This window comes from Sinocyclocheilus anshuiensis, unplaced genomic scaffold (assembly GCF_001515605.1).
Source record: "Sinocyclocheilus anshuiensis isolate Anshui unplaced genomic scaffold, SAMN03320099.WGS_v1.1 scaffold250, whole genome shotgun sequence".
In the NCBI taxonomy this organism is placed as follows: Eukaryota; Metazoa; Chordata; class Actinopteri; order Cypriniformes; family Cyprinidae; genus Sinocyclocheilus; species Sinocyclocheilus anshuiensis.
The window spans coordinates 151,461-171,489 of NW_015547652.1; the positions used below are offsets into that span (position 1 = coordinate 151,461).

At 38.0% G+C, this 20,029-nt stretch overlaps 1 protein-coding gene across 1 annotated transcript in view; it reads right to left on the reverse strand.

Moving 5' to 3' along the window:
• Positions 1-3,620: 3,620 nt before the first annotated feature.
• tmc6b (transmembrane channel-like 6b) overlaps positions 3,621-20,029 on the reverse strand; it is a gene marked incomplete at its 3' end in the record, with an annotated part of 39,180 nt that continues 22,771 nt past the window's right edge. The window contains exons 13-20 of the mRNA XM_016504191.1: positions 17,915-18,010; positions 17,762-17,837; positions 17,106-17,239; positions 15,951-16,127; positions 14,667-14,745; positions 14,453-14,584; positions 3,652-3,665; position 3,621 (exon numbers count right to left, since the gene is read on the reverse strand). Of these exons, the coding sequence (XP_016359677.1) occupies position 3,621; positions 3,652-3,665; positions 14,453-14,584; positions 14,667-14,745; positions 15,951-16,127; positions 17,106-17,239; positions 17,762-17,837; positions 17,915-18,010 (709 nt within the window). The remainder of the gene's footprint in view (positions 3,622-3,651; positions 3,666-14,452; positions 14,585-14,666; positions 14,746-15,950; positions 16,128-17,105; positions 17,240-17,761; positions 17,838-17,914; positions 18,011-20,029) is intronic.

The following is a 20,029-nucleotide window of genomic DNA, read 5'->3' on the forward strand; positions in this document are numbered from 1 at the left end:
CCCCATAAACTCTCAGTCTTCGTAGAAAGTATAATCTCTGCTGCGCACAAGAGCAAATACTATCTACATGGGGTCCCCAGGTGAGTAAATTATCCATATAAGCGCACAGGTATTTATACGAGCACACTTGTTTAAAGGGTTCCTCATGAATAAATATATGGGTGAGTGGTTCCCAGTTGACTTTGGGTCAAAGACCATATACTCATTTTTTTTTAATATTTATAATAAGATGATTTAGGTCACACCACTTCACAAATCTTTCTACCTCTGAATAATATACTGATGGATTAGTATCATTATACAAGAGGCTTAGCAGAGCTGTATCATCGGAGTATTTTATTATGAGGTTACTGGGATCATGACTTTGCATTCATTTGTATACAATGTAAAAAGAATTGGGGCGCTGACACAGCCTTGTGGAACTCCTGTACTTGTCCTTCTAACCTCTGATATACTGTGGTTAACCTTGACCTGCTGCCTTCGATTAGTTAAAAACGAATGATACCATTTGAGTAAAAATGGATTTACACCCAACTGCCCCAATTTTTTAATCAAACAATGGGGTTTAATTGTATCAAAAGCCAAACTAAAATCAACGAATAACAACCGTGCATAGGCCTTTGGACTCTCAAGATGTTTCACAATAGCATAAGTTATGTTATTAATAGCGTCCACCGTACCGCGGCCTTGTCTGTAGGTGAACTGGAGTGGATCTAAAACGGGTTTTACCTCTGTCTTTAGCAAGGACACCATATACCTCTCAAAACACTTCATAACACATGATGTCAAGGCTATTGGCCTATACTGTCCACTGGACAAGATATCTTTTTGGTAGTTGTAAATATCAGGGACAGTATGACAATCCACAGATCGTTGAAAAACGGCACCATGCAGTGGTAAGCTCCTCTGCACATGATTTTAAAAGAGCAGCCGAAATACCATCAGGTCCTGTGGACTTTCTAGTATTAATTTGATTAAAAAATAAACAAACCTTCTGGGGGTCAATTTTCCTGAGTATAATCCTGTGTATCAAATCTGAGATAGAACTCATTTAATTCATTTCCCTTCTCTAAATCATTATTAGTACAGAGGTGCTTATGTCTAGTGTTCATATTTGTCATCGCTTTAATAGTGTCCCATAACTTTTTTGATGGAGTGGAGGTGAACCTCTGCTCCATTCATTTTCCAATTTCGAAATCACTTGCAATGATTTTAAAAAGCACATATAGTGATTGGTGAAACAGAGCTTTTCCAAACTCCGAATCAGTTAAAACATTGCATCGCAAAATGATTCACTGTTTCGAAGCGCTCCAATCGGATCGCGAATCGCGAAGCATTTGATTCAGATAGGGACTATAGAGTGGGTTCGCGAATCTTTTTGATTTCTTTTTTTATTAAACAGTACAAAACATCAAACCATTATGGCAATACAGTTACAAGAAACAAAAGAGAAAAAAAAGAAAGAAAGAATACACAAATCCAAACCCCTTAAGAAAATAACCATGATTTTATTATAGTAAATGTGTAGTAACCATGTTTTTTTACTATGTAGCCTGTTTTTACTACAAATACTATATAAATAACGGTTAAACTATAGTCAAGTCAAGTCACCTTTATTTATATAGTGCTTTTAACAATACAGATTGTGTCAAAGCAGCTTTACAGTATCAAATAGGAAAATAGTGTGTCAATAGTGCAAAAAGGACAAAAGTAAACACTCAATTTTCAGTTAAAGGCAGTTCATCATTGAATTCAGTTATGTCATCGTCCAGCTCAGTTCAGTTTAAATAGTATCTCTCGTTCAAATACTGAGGAGCTAAACCATTTAGGGCTTTATAATTAATAAGCAAGATTTTAAAATGTATACGATGTTTAATGGGTAGCTAGTGCAGTGTTGACAGAACCGGGCTAATATGGTCATACTTCCTGGTTCTAGTAAGAACGTCATCCAGTTGTTTATATCGACTATGCATTCTGTTTTTCAAATTTGTATGTTTCGAAAACGGGCCGCGAAGAAATATAGAGCTGAGTATCATCAGCATAACAGTGAAAGCTAACACCGTGTTTCCTGATGATATCTCCCAAGGGTAACATGTAAAGCGTGAAAAGTATAACGGCCCTAGTACTGAGCCTTGAGGTACTCCATACTGCACTTGTGATCGATATGATACCTCTTCATTCATTACTACGAATTGATGACGGTCAGATAAGTACGATTTGAACCATGCTAATGTACTTCCACTAATGCCAACAAAGTTTTCTAGTCTATTCAAAAGAATGCTGTGGTTGATAGTGTTGAACGCAGTGCTAAGATCCAGTAGCACTAAAAGAGAGATACAACCACGATCAGATGATAAGAGCAGGTCATTTGTATTTGCACTATGGTTAGTGTAGCAAAAGCATGGTCAATTTGTGGTTACCCTGGTTTAACTATAGTAACAACCATCTGTTGTTTGACCTCTTCATATTTAAGGAGAGAACTAGAGTTATCAAAGTCGGACATCGCTTGTTATGATTTTCAAGGGTGTAGAATTTAGTATAAACGCTGTGACATGATCCTACCAATGTCAGACACTACTAAATTGTCTCTAGCAATAATTTTGATCAAACAATTAAATGTCTGTTGTCTGCCATTACGTCCACCAATGCCAAAATCAAACCTACACCCTTGAGAAAAATGTAATTTAACATTAAAACTGAAAAAAAACTAAAACAGGAAAAAATGGAATTCAGAAAAAATAATTAATTTGGGAAAAAAATAAATAAAACAGAAATCCAAAAAAATGAAAATGGAAAAAGATAAAGGCCCTAAAAATGTCATTTTTGTTAAACATTTAATAAATTATTACATTAGCTAAGTTTCATGATTTTAGTTTATTAGACATGCTTTTGAAAAAAAAAAAAAAGGATTTGGTAAAAAAAAAAAAAAAAAACTAAAAGTTTTCATAAGTATGTCCTAAGTATGTCAAGAAAGCACTAAGCACCACATACTAAGCAACTATGCAACACTTAAAATGCAATGGATTTCATAAGTATGTCCTAAGTATGTCAAGAAAGCACTAAGCACCACATACTAAGCAACTATGCAACACTTACAACATCTTGCCAACTGCATAGCAACACTCAGAGCATCCTAACAACAGGGAGGCATGTCCAAAAATACCGTATTCTGAGTGTCAGAACTTATAAACATGAAAACCATGTGTGTGTGTTTCAGGAACAGGGATCCTGTCGTCTCAGCCCGAGGAGAATCCACACTGGTGGAACGCAAACACAGTGTACGATTATGACTTTATAAACAGATAATAATATTTCATATCCCATAACCCTCTCAGAAAATGACCTGCATCTTTACATTTCTATACTGTTTACTGTTTTTATACTGCAGATAAGTTAGATTTTGCTACAAAGAGAAAATATTACTTCAGACTTTCTATTTCAGCATTTCACAGTGAATTCAGTGTTATTTGCTGTTTCTCTCATGAATAGTGAATCTGTGTGTGCAGGTTTGTGCCGTACTGCTCCAGTGATGTTTGGAGCGGCTCCACAGCGAAGACAGACCAGAGTAAAACACACACACACACACACACACACACTCACACTCAGAGTGTCCATCATTCACATTCATCGTGTGTGTGTGTGTGTGTGTGTGTGTGTGTGTGTGTCTGTGTTCAGATGACTATGCATTCATGGGTTCTCAGATCATTCAGGAGGTCGTTAAGGAGCTGGTGACTAAAGGTCTGGACGGTGCTAAAGTGCTGCTGCTAACCGGGAGCAGGTGACCAATCACTGACGGGATCCCAAATACGAATCCTGCTAATTTTCTCCATAAACCTATAAACCGTTTAAAGGGGTCATGACATGGATTTTTAAAATTATTTTAATGTTCCTTTAGGTTTACTTATGTTAATAAAGTTTTTTGCACAAAAAAAAAAAAGATTATTTTCAACCCTCGTTCTGACCCTCTGTCTAAAACTACCTGTTTTAAGGGGCGTGTCTTTTAAGGCTTGTCAGTAATCAGCCGTTATGATTGGCTGACGTCATTGCATAGGAAAATGTGAGTGTTTTGACAACATGAAAAAAAACGGTCATTTCCAGACAAAGCATTATGAAATCATTTACTTTGTGATGCAGCTGCACTCAGATCTAGTAACACTTCATCTATCAACAAATGATTCTTTGTGAACTCTCCATGACACTGTGCCTCGATTACAAAACAAAATACTCAGACACGATCTGGGAAGCCATTAAAAATAAACTATCCACTTGTTCCTTATGCTGGGATCCTTCTGATATCTGTACAAACAAAGACGCAAACGAGCTGTTTAAACCAAACGCATCAAAGCTAATGTTCTTTCATTGCATTTGTCCTTTTGATGACAGACTCGAGCGCATCTGTATGTAGTGTAGACAACATAGCGGCAGTGATTGTGATTTCTATTTGCTTTTGACGCGCCCCGACTCGCTCATTCAGTGTAATCAAGTGTCAGCCGTTAGCGACTGAACGGCAGTGGGAGGGGCCTATGGTGAGAAGATGACTATTCGTCGATGTCTTGCTCTGGAGGCGTGTTTATGCAAATGTTTGCGCCTCATCATTGTGATGTCATCATGCACCTCAGATCCAAACGAGCCGTTTTTGGAGCTTGATTAAGCAAATGCTTTGTTTATAACGAGGAGGACGTTTTAAGCTATGAAACTTGCAGGATGTTTTAATGTTACAAAGACCTCTTACATTCCAAAAGATCAAGGCAAATTTAATTTCTCCTGTCATGTATATACCCCTTTAAGATATATACTATTATAATATATATAATATAATGTGAGCTGTGAGGCTGTTAATCAATGCTTTATGCTCACAGTGAGCAAATCATGCCAAACGAGCTCTGCCCACTCCATATTTTAGTATTATATACTATTAGAATATTTACTAACATTTTAATTGCCTTTTATTTGTATATTTTCAGTTTTCACTTAAATTTTTTTAATTTTATGTTTGTCTTTTTTTTAAATCCCTATTTAGCTTTATTTTTTATTTCAGTTTCAGTTATTTTAACACTTCAACTTATAAGTTTAATAGTTGAAATATAATATTAGTTAAATACTTATCATTTTTATTCAAATTCATTTGTATTTCTAAGTTTAGGTCGTTCATCAAATGTTTACATTTTATTTCGGCTTTATTTCAATTAACAAGATTACTTTTACAACTTCAGTATAGTCCCAAATATAATTAAATATTTGTATATACAATGTAATAAACTTAAAATGTTACGTCTACATTTCTATATATCTTAGATGAGTTTGTTTCTTCATCAGATTTGTAGAAATGTAGCACTGCATCAGTGTCTCAGCAATGGATGCTCTGCAGTGAATGGGTGCCGTCAGAATGAGAGTCCAAACAGCTGATAAAAACATCACAATAATCCACAAGTAATCCACAGCACTCCAGTCCATCAGTTCACATCTGGAGAAGACAAAAGCTGAAACAAATCCAGCATTAAGACTTTTAACTAAAATATGAGTCTATAATCCATAATAATGCTTCCTCCAGTGAAAAGGTGTTCTGGTCTGAATCAGGAGAGAAATCTGCACAGATCAAGCAGCGTTTAAACAGCTCTAAACACGTATGTGGCTGGATTTTGATGTGAGAGACAACAGGAGATGCACTTTTCACTGGAGGAAGCGTTATTATGGATTATGGACTTGTATGTCTTAATGATGGATTTGTTTCAGCTTTTGTCTTCTCCAGATGTTAACTGATGGACTGGAGTGCTGTGGATTACTTGTGGATTATTGTGATGTTTTTATCAGCTGTTTGGACTCTCATTCTGACGGCACCCATTCACTGCAGAGCATCCATTGCTGAGACACTGATGCAATGCTACATTCTATAAATCTGATGAAGAAACACACTGATCTCGGCTGTGTTGTGTCTTCAGCGCCGGTGGTACCGGAGTACTGCTGAATGTGGACCGTGTGTCGGAGCTGCTGGAGGATCTGGGTCTCGGTTCGGTTCAGGTTCGGGGTCTGGCGGACTCGGGCTGGTTTCTGGATCAGAAACAGTACCGCTTCACCGACTGCATCGACACGATCAGCTGTGCTCCGACTGAGGCCATCAAGAGAGGAGTGCGGTGAGACACGCACACATTCACACGTGTTTATGCGGTTATACTGTATGTGGGACCGTGTTTTGTGTTTTGTGTTCAGATATTGGAACAGCGTGGTTCCGGAGCACTGCAGTCGTGTGTATAACGGCGAGGACTGGAACTGCTTCTTTGGCTATAAGGTTCAGCCCACACTGAAGAGTATGTGACTCCACAGCGCCTTCTAGTGTCTCAATCACCAACACACCACTGACACTTACTGATCACTAAACTATTACTAAAGCAATAAGCCCCAAGAAGGCCCACTCTGAAGGCCCCTTAGCAGTTATAAATTCACTGTAAACCACGGCGTCACGGGGCTTACTGCTTTTATAAAACGGTTATTCCATATACGTAGTAAGGTTTCACAAAATAAAACAGAGCAAATAAAGTATAATGATATTAATAAAAACAGTATTCTTCCACCAAACAATGTAGCTCCTCAGAAACAGTTGTGGTTGCTACAAAGTGGTTGCCGAGCAACACACAAACGTAAACAAAGGTGTATGTTTGTAGAGTCATTTACAACAGCTTCGAACACGGCTCAGCCAATCAGAATCAAGCACCGGAACTATCCGCTTTATAAAAATCATTTTACAGTAGTTAGTTATTTTAGTATTATTGATGTACTATTATAGATATTTTTAGCATTTTTAATTAGATGGTATTTTTATACTTCTCTTTTTATTTTAATTTCTGTTATTTTGTTGTATGTTTTTGTCATTTTATTTTAATATATCTATGTAGTTTTAGTTTATTTAGTTTGAGTTATTTTAGTACATCCAGTTAAACTATAGAAAACCGAGAAACGATGCTTTGGTCTTTTCAGCTTTATTTCAGTTAGGGTCATCATTATAGTCAACTAATATTAAATCTAAAAGCACTTAACACATTTTTGTTATTTAAAATAAAAAAAAAAACATTAACCGAAATGTTTAAGTATTTTTTATTTTTTGATTGTTTTAGATATTTCAGATAAGTAATAAACAAAATGTTTTTATATGGTTTTAGTTGACTGTAATAAACCTGAATAAAATAAATGTTAAGAAATGTTAGATGAAAAACCTTTTAGAAAACATTTTTTATTTTTTTTTATTTTAGAAAATTAAAAACATTGCTTTGGAAGCTAACTGAAATAAATAAGTACTAAAATTACAAAAAGTAAAGTAAAAAAGTAAAACTTTATTATAAAAAAAAATATTTAAAGCTATATAGATTTTTTTTAACTAATGACAAAATCAAAAAACAAAATTATTAAAACCTAAACTAAAATATAAAACAATTTTAAAACAGACTTTTTAAAAATTATTTATAATACTTCAATAGTATTACTGTCTTGAATCTGACATAAGGATGATGAGCATCTCTCTCTCTCTCCATCTGTCTCTCGCCCGCGCTCTCTCTGTCTGTCTCTCACCCGCTCTCTCTCTGTCTGTCTGTGTCTCTCGCCCGCTCTCTGTCTCTCTCTCTCTCTCTCTCTGTTTGTGTCTCTCGCCCGCTCTCTGTCTGTCTCTCTCTCTCTCTCTCCGTCTCTCTCTCTCTCTCTCCGTCTCTCTCTCTCTCTCTCCGTCTCTCTCTCTCTCTCTCCGTCTCTCTCTCTCTCTCTCCGTCTCTCTCTCTCTCTCTCCGTCTCTCTCTCTCTCTCTCCGTCTCTCTCTCTCTCTCTCCGTCTCTCTCTCTCTCTCTCCGTCTCTCTCTCTCTCTCTCCGTCTCTCTCTCTCTCTCTCCGTCTCTCTCTCTCTCTCTCCGTCTCTCTCTCTCTCTCTCCGTCTCTCTCTCTCTCTCTCCGTCTCTCTCTCTCTCTCTCCGTCTCTCTCTCTCTCTCTCCGTCTCTCTCTCTCTCTCTCCGTCTCTCTCTCTCTCTCTCCGTCTCTCTCTCTCTCTCTCCGTCTCTCTCTCTCTCTCTCCGTCTCTCTCTCTCTCTCTCCGTCTCTCTCTCTCTCTCTCCGTCTCTCTCTCTCTCTCTCCGTCTCTCTCTCTCTCTCTCCGTCTCTCTCTCTCTCTCTCCGTCTCTCTCTCTCTCTCTCCGTCTCTCTCTCTCTCTCTCCGTCTCTCTCTCTCTCTCTCCGTCTCTCTCTCTCTCTCTCCGTCTCTCTCTCTCTCTCTCCGTCTCTCTCTCTCTCTCTCCGTCTCTCTCTCTCTCTCTCCGTCTCTCTCTCTCTCTCTCCGTCTCTCTCTCTCTCTCTCCGTCTCTCTCTCTCTCTCTCCGTCTCTCTCTCTCTCTCTCCGTCTCTCTCTCTCTCTCTCCGTCTCTCTCTCTCTCTCTCCGTCTCTCTCTCTCTCTCTCCGTCTCTCTCTCTCTCTCTCCGTCTCTCTCTCTCTCTCTCCGTCTCTCTCTCTCTCTCTCCGTCTCTCTCTCTCTCTCTCCGTCTCTCTCTCTCTCTCTCCGTCTCTCTCTCTCTCTCTCCGTCTCTCTCTCTCTCTCTCCGTCTCTCTCTCTCTCTCTCCGTCTCTCTCTCTCTCTCTCCGTCTCTCTCTCTCTCTCTCCGTCTCTCTCTCTCTCTCTCCGTCTCTCTCTCTCTCTCTCCGTCTCTCTCTCTCTCTCTCCGTCTCTCTCTCTCTCTCTCCGTCTCTCTCTCTCTCTCTCCGTCTCTCTCTCTCTCTCTCCGTCTCTCTCTCTCTCTCTCCGTCTCTCTCTCTCTCTCTCCGTCTCTCTCTCTCTCTCTCCGTCTCTCTCTCTCTCTCTCCGTCTCTCTCTCTCTCTCTCCGTCTCTCTCTCTCTCTCTCCGTCTCTCTCTCTCTCTCTCCGTCTCTCTCTCTCTCTCTCCGTCTCTCTCTCTCTCTCTCCGTCTCTCTCTCTCTCTCTCCGTCTCTCTCTCTCTCTCTCCGTCTCTCTCTCTCTCTCTCCGTCTCTCTCTCTCTCTCTCCGTCTCTCTCTCTCTCTCTCCGTCTCTCTCTCTCTCTCTCCGTCTCTCTCTCTCTCTCTCCGTCTCTCTCTCTCTCTCTCCGTCTCTCTCTCTCTCTCTCCGTCTCTCTCTCTCTCTCTCCGTCTCTCTCTCTCTCTCTCCGTCTCTCTCTCTCTCTCTCCGTCTCTCTCTCTCTCTCTCCGTCTCTCTCTCTCTCTCTCCGTCTCTCTCTCTCTCTCTCCGTCTCTCTCTCTCTCTCTCCGTCTCTCTCTCTCTCTCTCCGTCTCTCTCTCTCTCTCTCCGTCTCTCTCTCTCTCTCTCCGTCTCTCTCTCTCTCTCTCCGTCTCTCTCTCTCTCTCTCCGTCTCTCTCTCTCTCTCTCCGTCTCTCTCTCTCTCTCTCCGTCTCTCTCTCTCTCTCTCCGTCTCTCTCTCTCTCTCTCCGTCTCTCTCTCTCTCTCTCCGTCTCTCTCTCTCTCTCTCCGTCTCTCTCTCTCTCTCTCCGTCTCTCTCTCTCTCTCTCCGTCTCTCTCTCTCTCTCTCCGTCTCTCTCTCTCTCTCTCCGTCTCTCTCTCTCTCTCTCCGTCTCTCTCTCTCTCTCTCCGTCTCTCTCTCTCTCTCTCCGTCTCTCTCTCTCTCTCTCCGTCTCTCTCTCTCTCTCTCCGTCTCTCTCTCTCTCTCTCCGTCTCTCTCTCTCTCTCTCCGTCTCTCTCTCTCTCTCTCCGTCTCTCTCTCTCTCTCTCTCAGGGCCGGTGTTTGTGGTTCAGTGGTTGTTCGATGAGGCTCAGCTGATGGTTGATAATGTCCATCTGACGGGTCAGCCGGTGCAGGAGGGTCAGTGGAGATACATCCAGAACCTGGGCAGTGAACTCAGAAACACCCTCAAAAACGTCCCGTAAGCATTTCATCTGCACGAGCTCCTGAACTCCTGTCAGATCTGTGGTTTTACCCCAACATCACGGATCTGATGACATCTGTGAAAACTGTCAAACTCATCTCTGATTGGATGCTGTTGACTTGAAATTTTCTCCAGATGTCGGTAACAACATAAGTAATCCATACATACAAAGAAAACAATACAAATAAGTTCAGAACTTGAAAACTCTAACTGATCTCTGGTTGGCCCTTGTTGTGATTGACAGGGCCATGTTCGCTCCCGCCTGTTTGTCTCATGAGATCATCACAAGAAGGTGAGTATGCAGTGAGTATGTGTTCACTTGCTCTTTATCTCACTAGGCATGCTTAAAATGCAAAAAAATAAACATTTCAGTTATGCATTATCATAATGAACAATTTTCCGGAGCAGCGGGTGTTCTGTTGTTGGATGTAATAATGAATAGCGAAGTCGTCATTTACAGCGTTTAAAATAAGTTTTGAACACGTCAGCATTTTTCTCAGTAAATATATTTCTGAAGATGCTGTTGACTTGAAATTTTCTCCAGATGTCGGTAACAACATAAGTAATCCATACATACAAAGAAAACAATACAAATAAGTTCAGAAATTAAGTTCTGTGTAACACAGGGGAAAAGTATTGAACACCTGAAGAAAGGGAGGTGCAAAAAGGCACGGAAAGCCAAGACAGCAGCAGAAACCTATCAGTAATTAGAAAGCAATCCTGCCCCTCGTCAGTGGAGATTAATATTAGCTTCAGTCCCAACACCTACAGAACCAGGATGATGAAGATGAAGATTTGAAGACTCTGTGGAAGAATGGGCCAAAAGCATACCTGAGCAATGCATGCCACTAGTTTCTCCAGACAGCTGTCATCACCAACAAACACTTTTGTACAAAGTATTAAATACATTTCAGTAGCTCAATACTTTTTCCCTGTGCCATTCCATTTTATTACACAGAACTTAATTTCTGAACTTATTTGTATTGTTTTCTTTGTATGTATGGATTACTTGTGTTGTTACCGACATCTGGAGAAAATTTCAAGTCAACAGCACCTTCAGAAATATATTTACTGAGAAAAATGCTGACGTGTTCAAAACTTATTTTACCCGCTGTACTCCCAGATATCTGAGCCGCTGAAGACACAGAGGATTACTTTTGTTTTTGAAGGGAATGTGCCCCCGATCTGCCTAAATGCATTTATGTTTGCACGAATCATTCGTAATTGAAGTTTTTTTTTTTTTATGAATCTTTGCAAATCGCCTTTCCTAATAATGTGCAAGTTAGCAAGTTCCGCAGATAAAGTTAAGTCTCATGAGAACGAAGAGAGGGGCGGGGTCAGCACAGCTCATTAGCATTTAAAGAGACATGCACCAAAACGGGTCGCTGTGAACGGAGCTGTTTTTGACAGGGTAAAAGGGGTGTTTTTTACACTACCATTGAGAAATTTTAACCAAAGTATGTTATAGACTTTTCATTAAGACCCTAAAGAATCATATCAACTTGTGGAAAATGGGCATTTGATGACACCTTTAGGAATCAGTGTACAGTACATACATTATCCATGATGCAACTCTTCAGTTACTGTATTCTGTATGCAGTAAGTCAGTCTTTTTCCTCTAGTTATTGGATGGACATCCACGTCAAAGGTACCTCACTTCCTCGAGCGCTGCAGTGCTGGGACCGCAGCCTCCGTAACCACGGCAACAGCAGCAGCATTCAGGCTCCGCCCCGGGGCTGCCCCCTTCACTTGATTGACAGCTGCCCGTGGCCCCACTGCAACCCCACCTGCCCCACCATCAGAGAGCAGCTGACGGGGCAAGAGATGAGCGTCATCCAGTTCCTCACGCACCTGGGCTTCGACGTGCAGCGCGTGGCACAGCAGCAGGGCATGGAGCCCCACAAACTACTGGGCATGCTCAGTAACGGCACCTGACTGCGTTTGCTCCGGCTCCGTCCCGAATGGAGCAGCTGATGTGGATTGAATGACTGATGATCAGTGAGGGTGGCCATTTCTATAGCACCAAAAATGAGGATTCAGTGAAGCTAAAAATAATCCCAAATCTATAAGTACTGACAGAATCTTTCCATTGAGGGACAATATTACTTTTATAAGGGCAAGGTTTATAACCTTTTTATAAAATTAGGCATTTAGTATGTTTTATTCGTATTATTTTTTAGAATATGGCAGAAATAGTAAGAGTTGCATGATAGTAGTACCTGGTTCCGAATACAGCAACTTGAATCATTGACTCAAGTTTTATTAGAAAACGCTGATTTGTTTGGGAATGGAGCAACTGACTGGCTTTATGAATGAGTCATTGAATGATTGACTTAACTGATTCATTTAAAACGGCTGGTTCATTCAGCAACAAAGCAACTGACTGTCTTTATAAATGAGTCATTGAATCATTGATTCAACCAATTAATTCAAAACAGATGGTTCATTTGGCAACAAAGCAAGTGACTTGCTGAATTCAGAAACGCATACTAGTATACTACTCTTACTAATTTTAGGATATCTTTGCATGGCAGAAATAGTGAGAGTTGTGTTAGTAGTACATGGTTCTGAATACAGCAACTGTCCTTATGAATGGATCATTGAATCACTAACACAACAATTCATTTTAAAAAAAGCTTTTATGGATGACTCATTGAATTATTGACTCAACTAATCTGTTCAAAGTGACCGATTTATTCAGGAATGAAGAAAGTGACTGTCTTTATGAATGAGTCACTGAATCATTGACTCAACCGATTCATTCAAAACAGCTGATTCATTTAGGAACAAAACAAGTGACTGACTCATTCATAAAGACATTGATTCAACTAATTAGTTCAAAATGGCTGATTCGTTCAAGAAAACAGCAAGTGGCAGTCTTTATGAATGAGTCAATGAATCATTGATTCAACAGAGTCATTCAAAACAGTTGATTCATTCAGAAATGATGCAAGTGGCAGTCTTTATGAATGAGTCATTGAATCATTGACTCAACAGAGTTCTTTAAAATGGTTGATTCATTCAAGTACAAAGCAAGTGACAGTCTTTATGAATGAGTCATTGAATCATTGACTCAACTGAATCATTCAAAAAATCTGAATAATTCAGGAACAAAACTCCACTGTGTTGAACAGAGATGCAATGGTTATGCTGTGATTCTGAACAAGTTTTGTTGGTGGAATAGAGGAACTATATTATGTCTAAAATGTATGTCTCTTAATATTAATTTATACAGCACTTTTAAAAAAAATTATTTATTAATTATATATCATTGTATACCAATGGACATGCATTTACAAACTGGACTGTCTGACCTTAAACCCAACATATAGCCACCCTATGAAGAGCTCAGGCCTCCATTTGGGACAGAGCCCATGTGTGATCACACAGGTACCATATTCCCCAGAATCAGGTTAACGGTGGCATCCTCTACTGGACACTCCATGGACTGCAACAACAACAGACACTTGTATCTTTCTCTGCGGATGAAGGACGGGTCAAACTCTCTGATGCTTTTCACTTCAGCCCATAATAATGAAGCACTTTCACAACAACCTCACAAACAAATACTGGAAATCCAGATCTCAAAATCAACAGACTACTCATCAGAGACACAAACACCTTATACACACGGACATGTTTATATGAACATCTGAATGCATCTCTCCACTAAGCTGACTGGATCACAGAATCTCACCAAACCCGTCAAGAACGTGTGTGTGTGTGTGTGTGTATATATATATATATATACTGTATATTAAACAATGTTCTTGACAGGTTTCTTGACATTCACCTTCAGCCTTTCTATTGTGATTTGTAGAATATGTTCAAACATAAGACAAACTTAAGCTACATTATGTTATTTATTTTATGTAAATCATATTTATGAGTGTTTCTGAAAGAAGTGATTTTGTGTAAAGTGTACATACCTGTTGAACATCGCCATTTCATTTGCATGCCTTCATAAAAGATATTAATTATAATTGTCCAAAAAAGTTTAAGTTTAATAATAAAAGTTTAATAATAATAATTAAAAAAAAGATATATATTTAAAACTGTTTTTGTGAAAATATCAGTACATTAAACAGAAGGTCCAGTTTCTGAGGGCTGAGGAACAGCGAGTATGAAATATTTCACAGTAAAATTAAAAGTGTCTCAATATCAGAGACGGCATGAAAACACCATCACCAGTATAAAAGGTAATATTTCAACAGATTTAACCAGAATCCAACTAACCAAAGCTAGCAGTGTGAGTGTTTATTTACTCTGGTCTTCCTGTGAAGAGTGTGATTCTGGATTCTAGAAACACCCGTCTGATCTGAGCAGGATCATGAAGCTTCATGACACACACTAGTGGTTTCTGTGAGAGATCCACATTCATCAGAGTTTCTGTTCAGGTCGTTTCTACGGCTCCATCAGTTCAAGAAGAGCATCAGGAATAACTGGAATCCTGAAACAAGACGCAAATAGTATGAGTGAGTGATTTTGCACTGAAACAAAGATTCATGCACCAGGAGTCGCTTCAGAACTGGATTGTGACTCGAAACTGTAAGGTGTATTATGGAACGTGTGTGTGTGTGTGTGTGTGTGAGTGAGTGTGTACCTCGCTGGCTCCTTTCACGCGGCGTGGCGTCACTCCTCGTTTGCGCTCATGGATGTCCTGCAGTCGTGTGATCAGGAACTTCTTATCCTCGCCCTCCTGAATCAACAGGAACAGGAAGTGATGTCATGCTACTGTCATATGATGATACAGTCACATATTCACATGATTCACATCTCACATTCTCAATCTGCTCCTGAAGCAGTTCGATGATCTTCCGCTGACCATCCACCACCTGACTGTGGAAGTAGATCACGATCCTGCACAAACACACACAACGCTCAGGAGAAACCCCACTGACGTCTCTTCAATCCCTCAAAGAGAGCAGTGAGATTAACCTGAGACTTCTGCATCTCAGATCTGTCTCTTTTATATTACTGTGTTTTATGATTTCCATTGCTTTTTGGTTTCAGCTCACAGTTTAATTCTTAAAAGTGATTTGCTAATAGGTTTGAATCTCCTAAAGTACAGAGGGATTTTACAGTAGATAAAAAATAATTAACGACATTTATAAATATATGTTATGTGATTTGCCACAAAAAATAAAAGTAAAATGAAATGTAAGCATAAAATAAATTAATAAACAAATAAATACATTTTCTATGTAAAATTTAATAAACAAAACAATAAAACAGTGTTTCAACATACTGAGGGATTTAACATTAAATAAGAAATAAATAAAAGTAACATGAAAAGTAAACAAATAAAAATAAATAATAAATAAATACCCTTCCGCAAATTTGCAAAAAAGTAACAAAAGTAAAATTAAATGTACGTATGAATGAATTAATTTTGTAAAATTTCATGTAAACCCGTGTCTCCAAAAGTGCGTAGGGATTAAATATTAAATCAAATAAAATTAACGTGTGAGAGTGTGAGTGTGTGTGAGTGTGTGTGTGTGTGTGTATGTTTGAGTGTGTGTTTCTGTGTGTGTGTGTGTGTTTCTGTGTGTGTGTGTATGTTTGAGTGTGTGTTTCTGTGTGTGTGTGTGTGTTTCTGTGTGTGTGTGTATGTTTGAGTGTGTGTTTCTGTGTGTGTGTGTGAGTGTGAGAGAGAGTGTGTGTGTGAGTGTGTAAGTGTTTCTCTGTGTGTGTGAGTGTGTCTGTGTGTGTGTGTAATTTTAAAACAGAATGTTGTAATAAATATAAGTAAAATGGAATGTAAGCATGCACAAATAAATAAAATTACATTAAATATGAAAAACCTATTTCATGTAAAATAAAAAAAAAAGACAAAAGGAAATAGCATGTGATGAAAACAAAATACATGCGTGAATAACTGTAATCTCAGATGTTAGTAATCTCACACATTCTCTACAGTTTCAGAGGAGATCTCAACAATCAGATTATAATAATATCTCTACATTCTCACTGCAGGTCAACTACTGCCTTGCTCAGATTTGAGAAGAACCATCTGAGAGAAATGTAATGGAGAAGTCAGTTCTCCAGAGCGAGGAGAGACTCACAGGAAGATGCCGGCGGACAGGAAGAGGAAGAGCGGGTTCTCCACCAGGTAAGTGTGAGCCGAGGCCAGCCAGTGCAGATCAGGGTTCACCTCCGCCAGCTCCTGAACCCACAGCTTCCCCGCCTGGAACATGGTCCTCAGCCCCTGGAACGGGCCACAGCGCTTCGATGGCGTCATCCTGACACAGACAGACACAGACACAGACACAGACACACAGATATACACAGACACAGATACGCAGACACAGATACGCAGACACACACACACACACTCACACACACACACACTTCTCACACACACACACACACACACACACACACACAGACACAGATACACACACACACACACACACACACACACACACAGAGATACACACACACACACACAGACACAGACACACATGACAGTCAGAAAAAATATTGCAATAAAAGTAAAACAAAAAATGTAAGCATAAACAAATAAATGTATGCTTACATTTGATTTACTTTTATTTACTGCAACTTTAATATTTATGATGACATTTTTAGAAAACAATGAAATGTTGCAATAAAAACATCAAAGATTTGTGCTTGAGAGGAAGCAGCAAATAAATTAATATGACATTTATAAACATTTTAAAATGTTGCAATAATGTAGACAAAAACAAATACAGAAAGATTACTTTTTTAATGTATAAATGAAATAAAACTGTAAAACAGTGTCTCCAAAGAATGAAAGTGTTTAACATTATATAAATGAAACAAATAGATATAAATTACATTTTTTAAATACATCATAGAATGTTGCAATGTATTTTTTTTTCATGCAAAACTGGAAAGAAAACTGTAGAAGTTAAAAAAAAATTTTTTTTAAATGTTGATGAAATATAAGAATTAATAAATGAATAAATAAATAAATTAATTAATAATTACATTTAATTACTGCCACATTAATATAGAGCATATGATGAAATCTTTAAATGTGAGCACAAAAGCAGTGTTAAGTCGCTCGGGTATATTTGTAGCAATAGCCAACAATACATTGTAGGAGTCAAAATTATCAATTTTTCTTTAATTTATGCCAAAAATCATTAGGATATTAAGTAAATATCATGTTCCATGAAGATATTTAGTACATTTCCTACCGTAGATGTGTGTTTGAGATCCTCGACACTCACGTCCACATGGTGTACGTCACACACACGGCGGCGCCCAGGAATGCTGGGAAACACAGCAGCGTGATGAAGATGGTGGTCATCTGACAGGCGCGCCACGGCTTCCCCGACACCTGACAGTTCATCTTCAGACTGACCTGCGGCGGACAAAACACAAACACAATATCTATTCATTGCAACATGACACATTTAATACTTTCATTATAATATGTGAGCCTGGAGCCAGGGTGCGAACTACGGGGGAGCTAGGGGGAGCTCGGCTCCCCTTATTAAGACATGGGCTCCCCTGAAAACGTGATTTGTGAAATTTTGGGGGGTCTCAAAAAATATTGACAATGTGTTATTTTGACGTGCAATTTCAGTTTTGTGTAATGTGATCATCGTGGATTATTATGTGTAAAATTGCAAAAATATCATTCATTCATGCATGACGGCGATTTAAACCTAATTCACTTCAATAACGTTATAAAAAAAAAACAAAAACAAGTGGGCTCCCCCAAAGTCCACGGTATAGTTCGAACACTGCCTGGAGCACAAAAGCAGTCTTAAGTAGCACAGGTATATTTGTAGCAATAGCCAACCCTCCATGCAAAAGAGCGGCACACTTGTGAATCAGTCTGTTAAATGCCTAAAGAAACGCAGAAATCAAACAAACAAACCTTCTTCATGTAGAAGAGAAAGAGCAGTTTAATGATCTGAACCGCCGGCAGCAGAGGAGAGAATAAAACCCCCAGCCTGCAAACGAAACATCACACATCACTGATGGAGAACAGAGGACACTTCTGAGTGCACTCAAAGTGAACCAACACTACCAGGCCAGAGTCTGTCCATAGATGAGCTCCAGAACGTTCCTGGCGATATCGAACACGGGCTTCCTCTTCCTCTTCAGAGCCCTCTGAGAAAACACCCTGAGCCAGAGAACAATGCAGAACACGACTCGGTCAATAAACACTGTACAGCTCAAAAAAGAAACATCAGAATGAGAAGCATATTTTTAAACTAATTAAATTATAATTTAAAATGTTAATATAAAATAAAAAACAGATTTTTAATTCATTTAGAAAACACAAAAATAAATAATTTAATAAATGAAATTATTTTTTTAATGAATTTCAGCCACTGCCTTCACGACAATTAGATTTTTCAGTAAAGAATCAGAACTTTTATTTCTCGGAGATATTAAAGATTCCCTTTTTTAAATTAGCCAATAGCCTTTACTGCAATAAAAGTAAAGAATGAATGAATAAATAAATAGATTCTTACATTTCTTTTTACTGTTATTTATTGCAACATTAATATAGAATACATAAACATTTTTTTAAAAACACTGCATTTAAGAAAATTTTAACATTTTACAACAATGTTGCAATAAATAAAAGTAAAATTAAATGTATTCATGAATAAGCTCTGAAATGTTAAGATTTCTTTTTTTAAGCAGCACAATAGTCTTTCAAAAACAAGACAATTAAAATAATTATAATAAAAAGTAGATTTTTTTTGCAAATTAAATTATAATTTAAAATATGACTACAATAATTTAAAAAAAAGAGTTAAAAATGAAATAAAAAATATAATGTTAATATATATATATATATATATATATATATATATATCTATCCCTGCAGCACAAAAGCAGTGTTAAGTCGCTGGGGTATATTTGTAGCAATAGCCAACAATACATTGTATGGGTCAATATTGTCCTATCCTAACAAACCATACATCAATGGAAAGCTTATTTATTCATGCATATGCATAAAAAGCTGCTCACCTCCACAGAAACTCTCCAAAGAAGGTATCCAGCAGCATGAAGATGAAGTCCATCAGGAGGAAACGGTACAGCTCTTGCCCGACGAAACTCTCCCAGCACTGAGCACAGAAACACAAGCATCAGAGATCCTGAGATTCAGACGCAGCGCCGCAAACACACGACGGGACTCACCTCTAAACCCAGACTGCGAGGATCCAATGCCACGCGGCCCAGCCAATAATAGCACAGCACTCCCAACACACTCACCTTCAGCAGCAGGTTCCTGAGAAAATTAAACATCTCATGCATTTATAACACAAAGAGTTAAACAGTTTGACCAGTGCAACTGTTAAAATCCATTTCAAATCTCTATATAGAAACAGATTCTTATGTGATGACAGACCATAAGCTCTTTTAAATAGTAACAGCCTTTACATCATCACACTGCAAAAACGTGCTTGACTTTCAATGCAAGAGATGAAGACATCATTTAAAAATTAAAAAATATATGCATTTACATATACATAACATTAGAAATGCAAACAATCCTTCTTTAATCAATTAATTTAAAATTTACTTTTTTTTTTTAATAAACCGAAAACTTGAAATAAAAAGGTTTGTAAAAATAAAAAATATGATTTTATAAAATAAAAATGAATAAATGTTAACATGTCACTTTTTTCCCCCACAGTTTTAAATAGCCAATAGCCTTTACATCACTACAATAAAGACCATTTAAAACATTTAAAATTAAAAATAAATTTAAATTTTGATTTGAAATTAAATTTAGAATAAATAAAATAAAAAAATATTTTGAAATGAATTAAATAACTTAAAATATTACTATTTTTAAAAGAAAACAAAAAACATACACAAGTAAAACATATTTAAATAATTTAAAAATATATTTTTATTTAAAATTAAAAACGACCAAAAAAAAAAAACTTAAAATGTACAAGATTAATACAAAAATAATACATTAAAATTTAATTATAAAAAATTAAATAAAAAACGAATTATTTCATAAATGAAACCAAAAACCTTTAAACATTTAAGCCACTTCCTTTGTGACCCTTTGATGTTTGGTTCATGGATCCGAACTCTTATATGTGACCCTGGAGCACAAAAGTAGTGTTAAGTCGCTGGGGTATATTTGTAGCAATAGCCAACAATACATTGT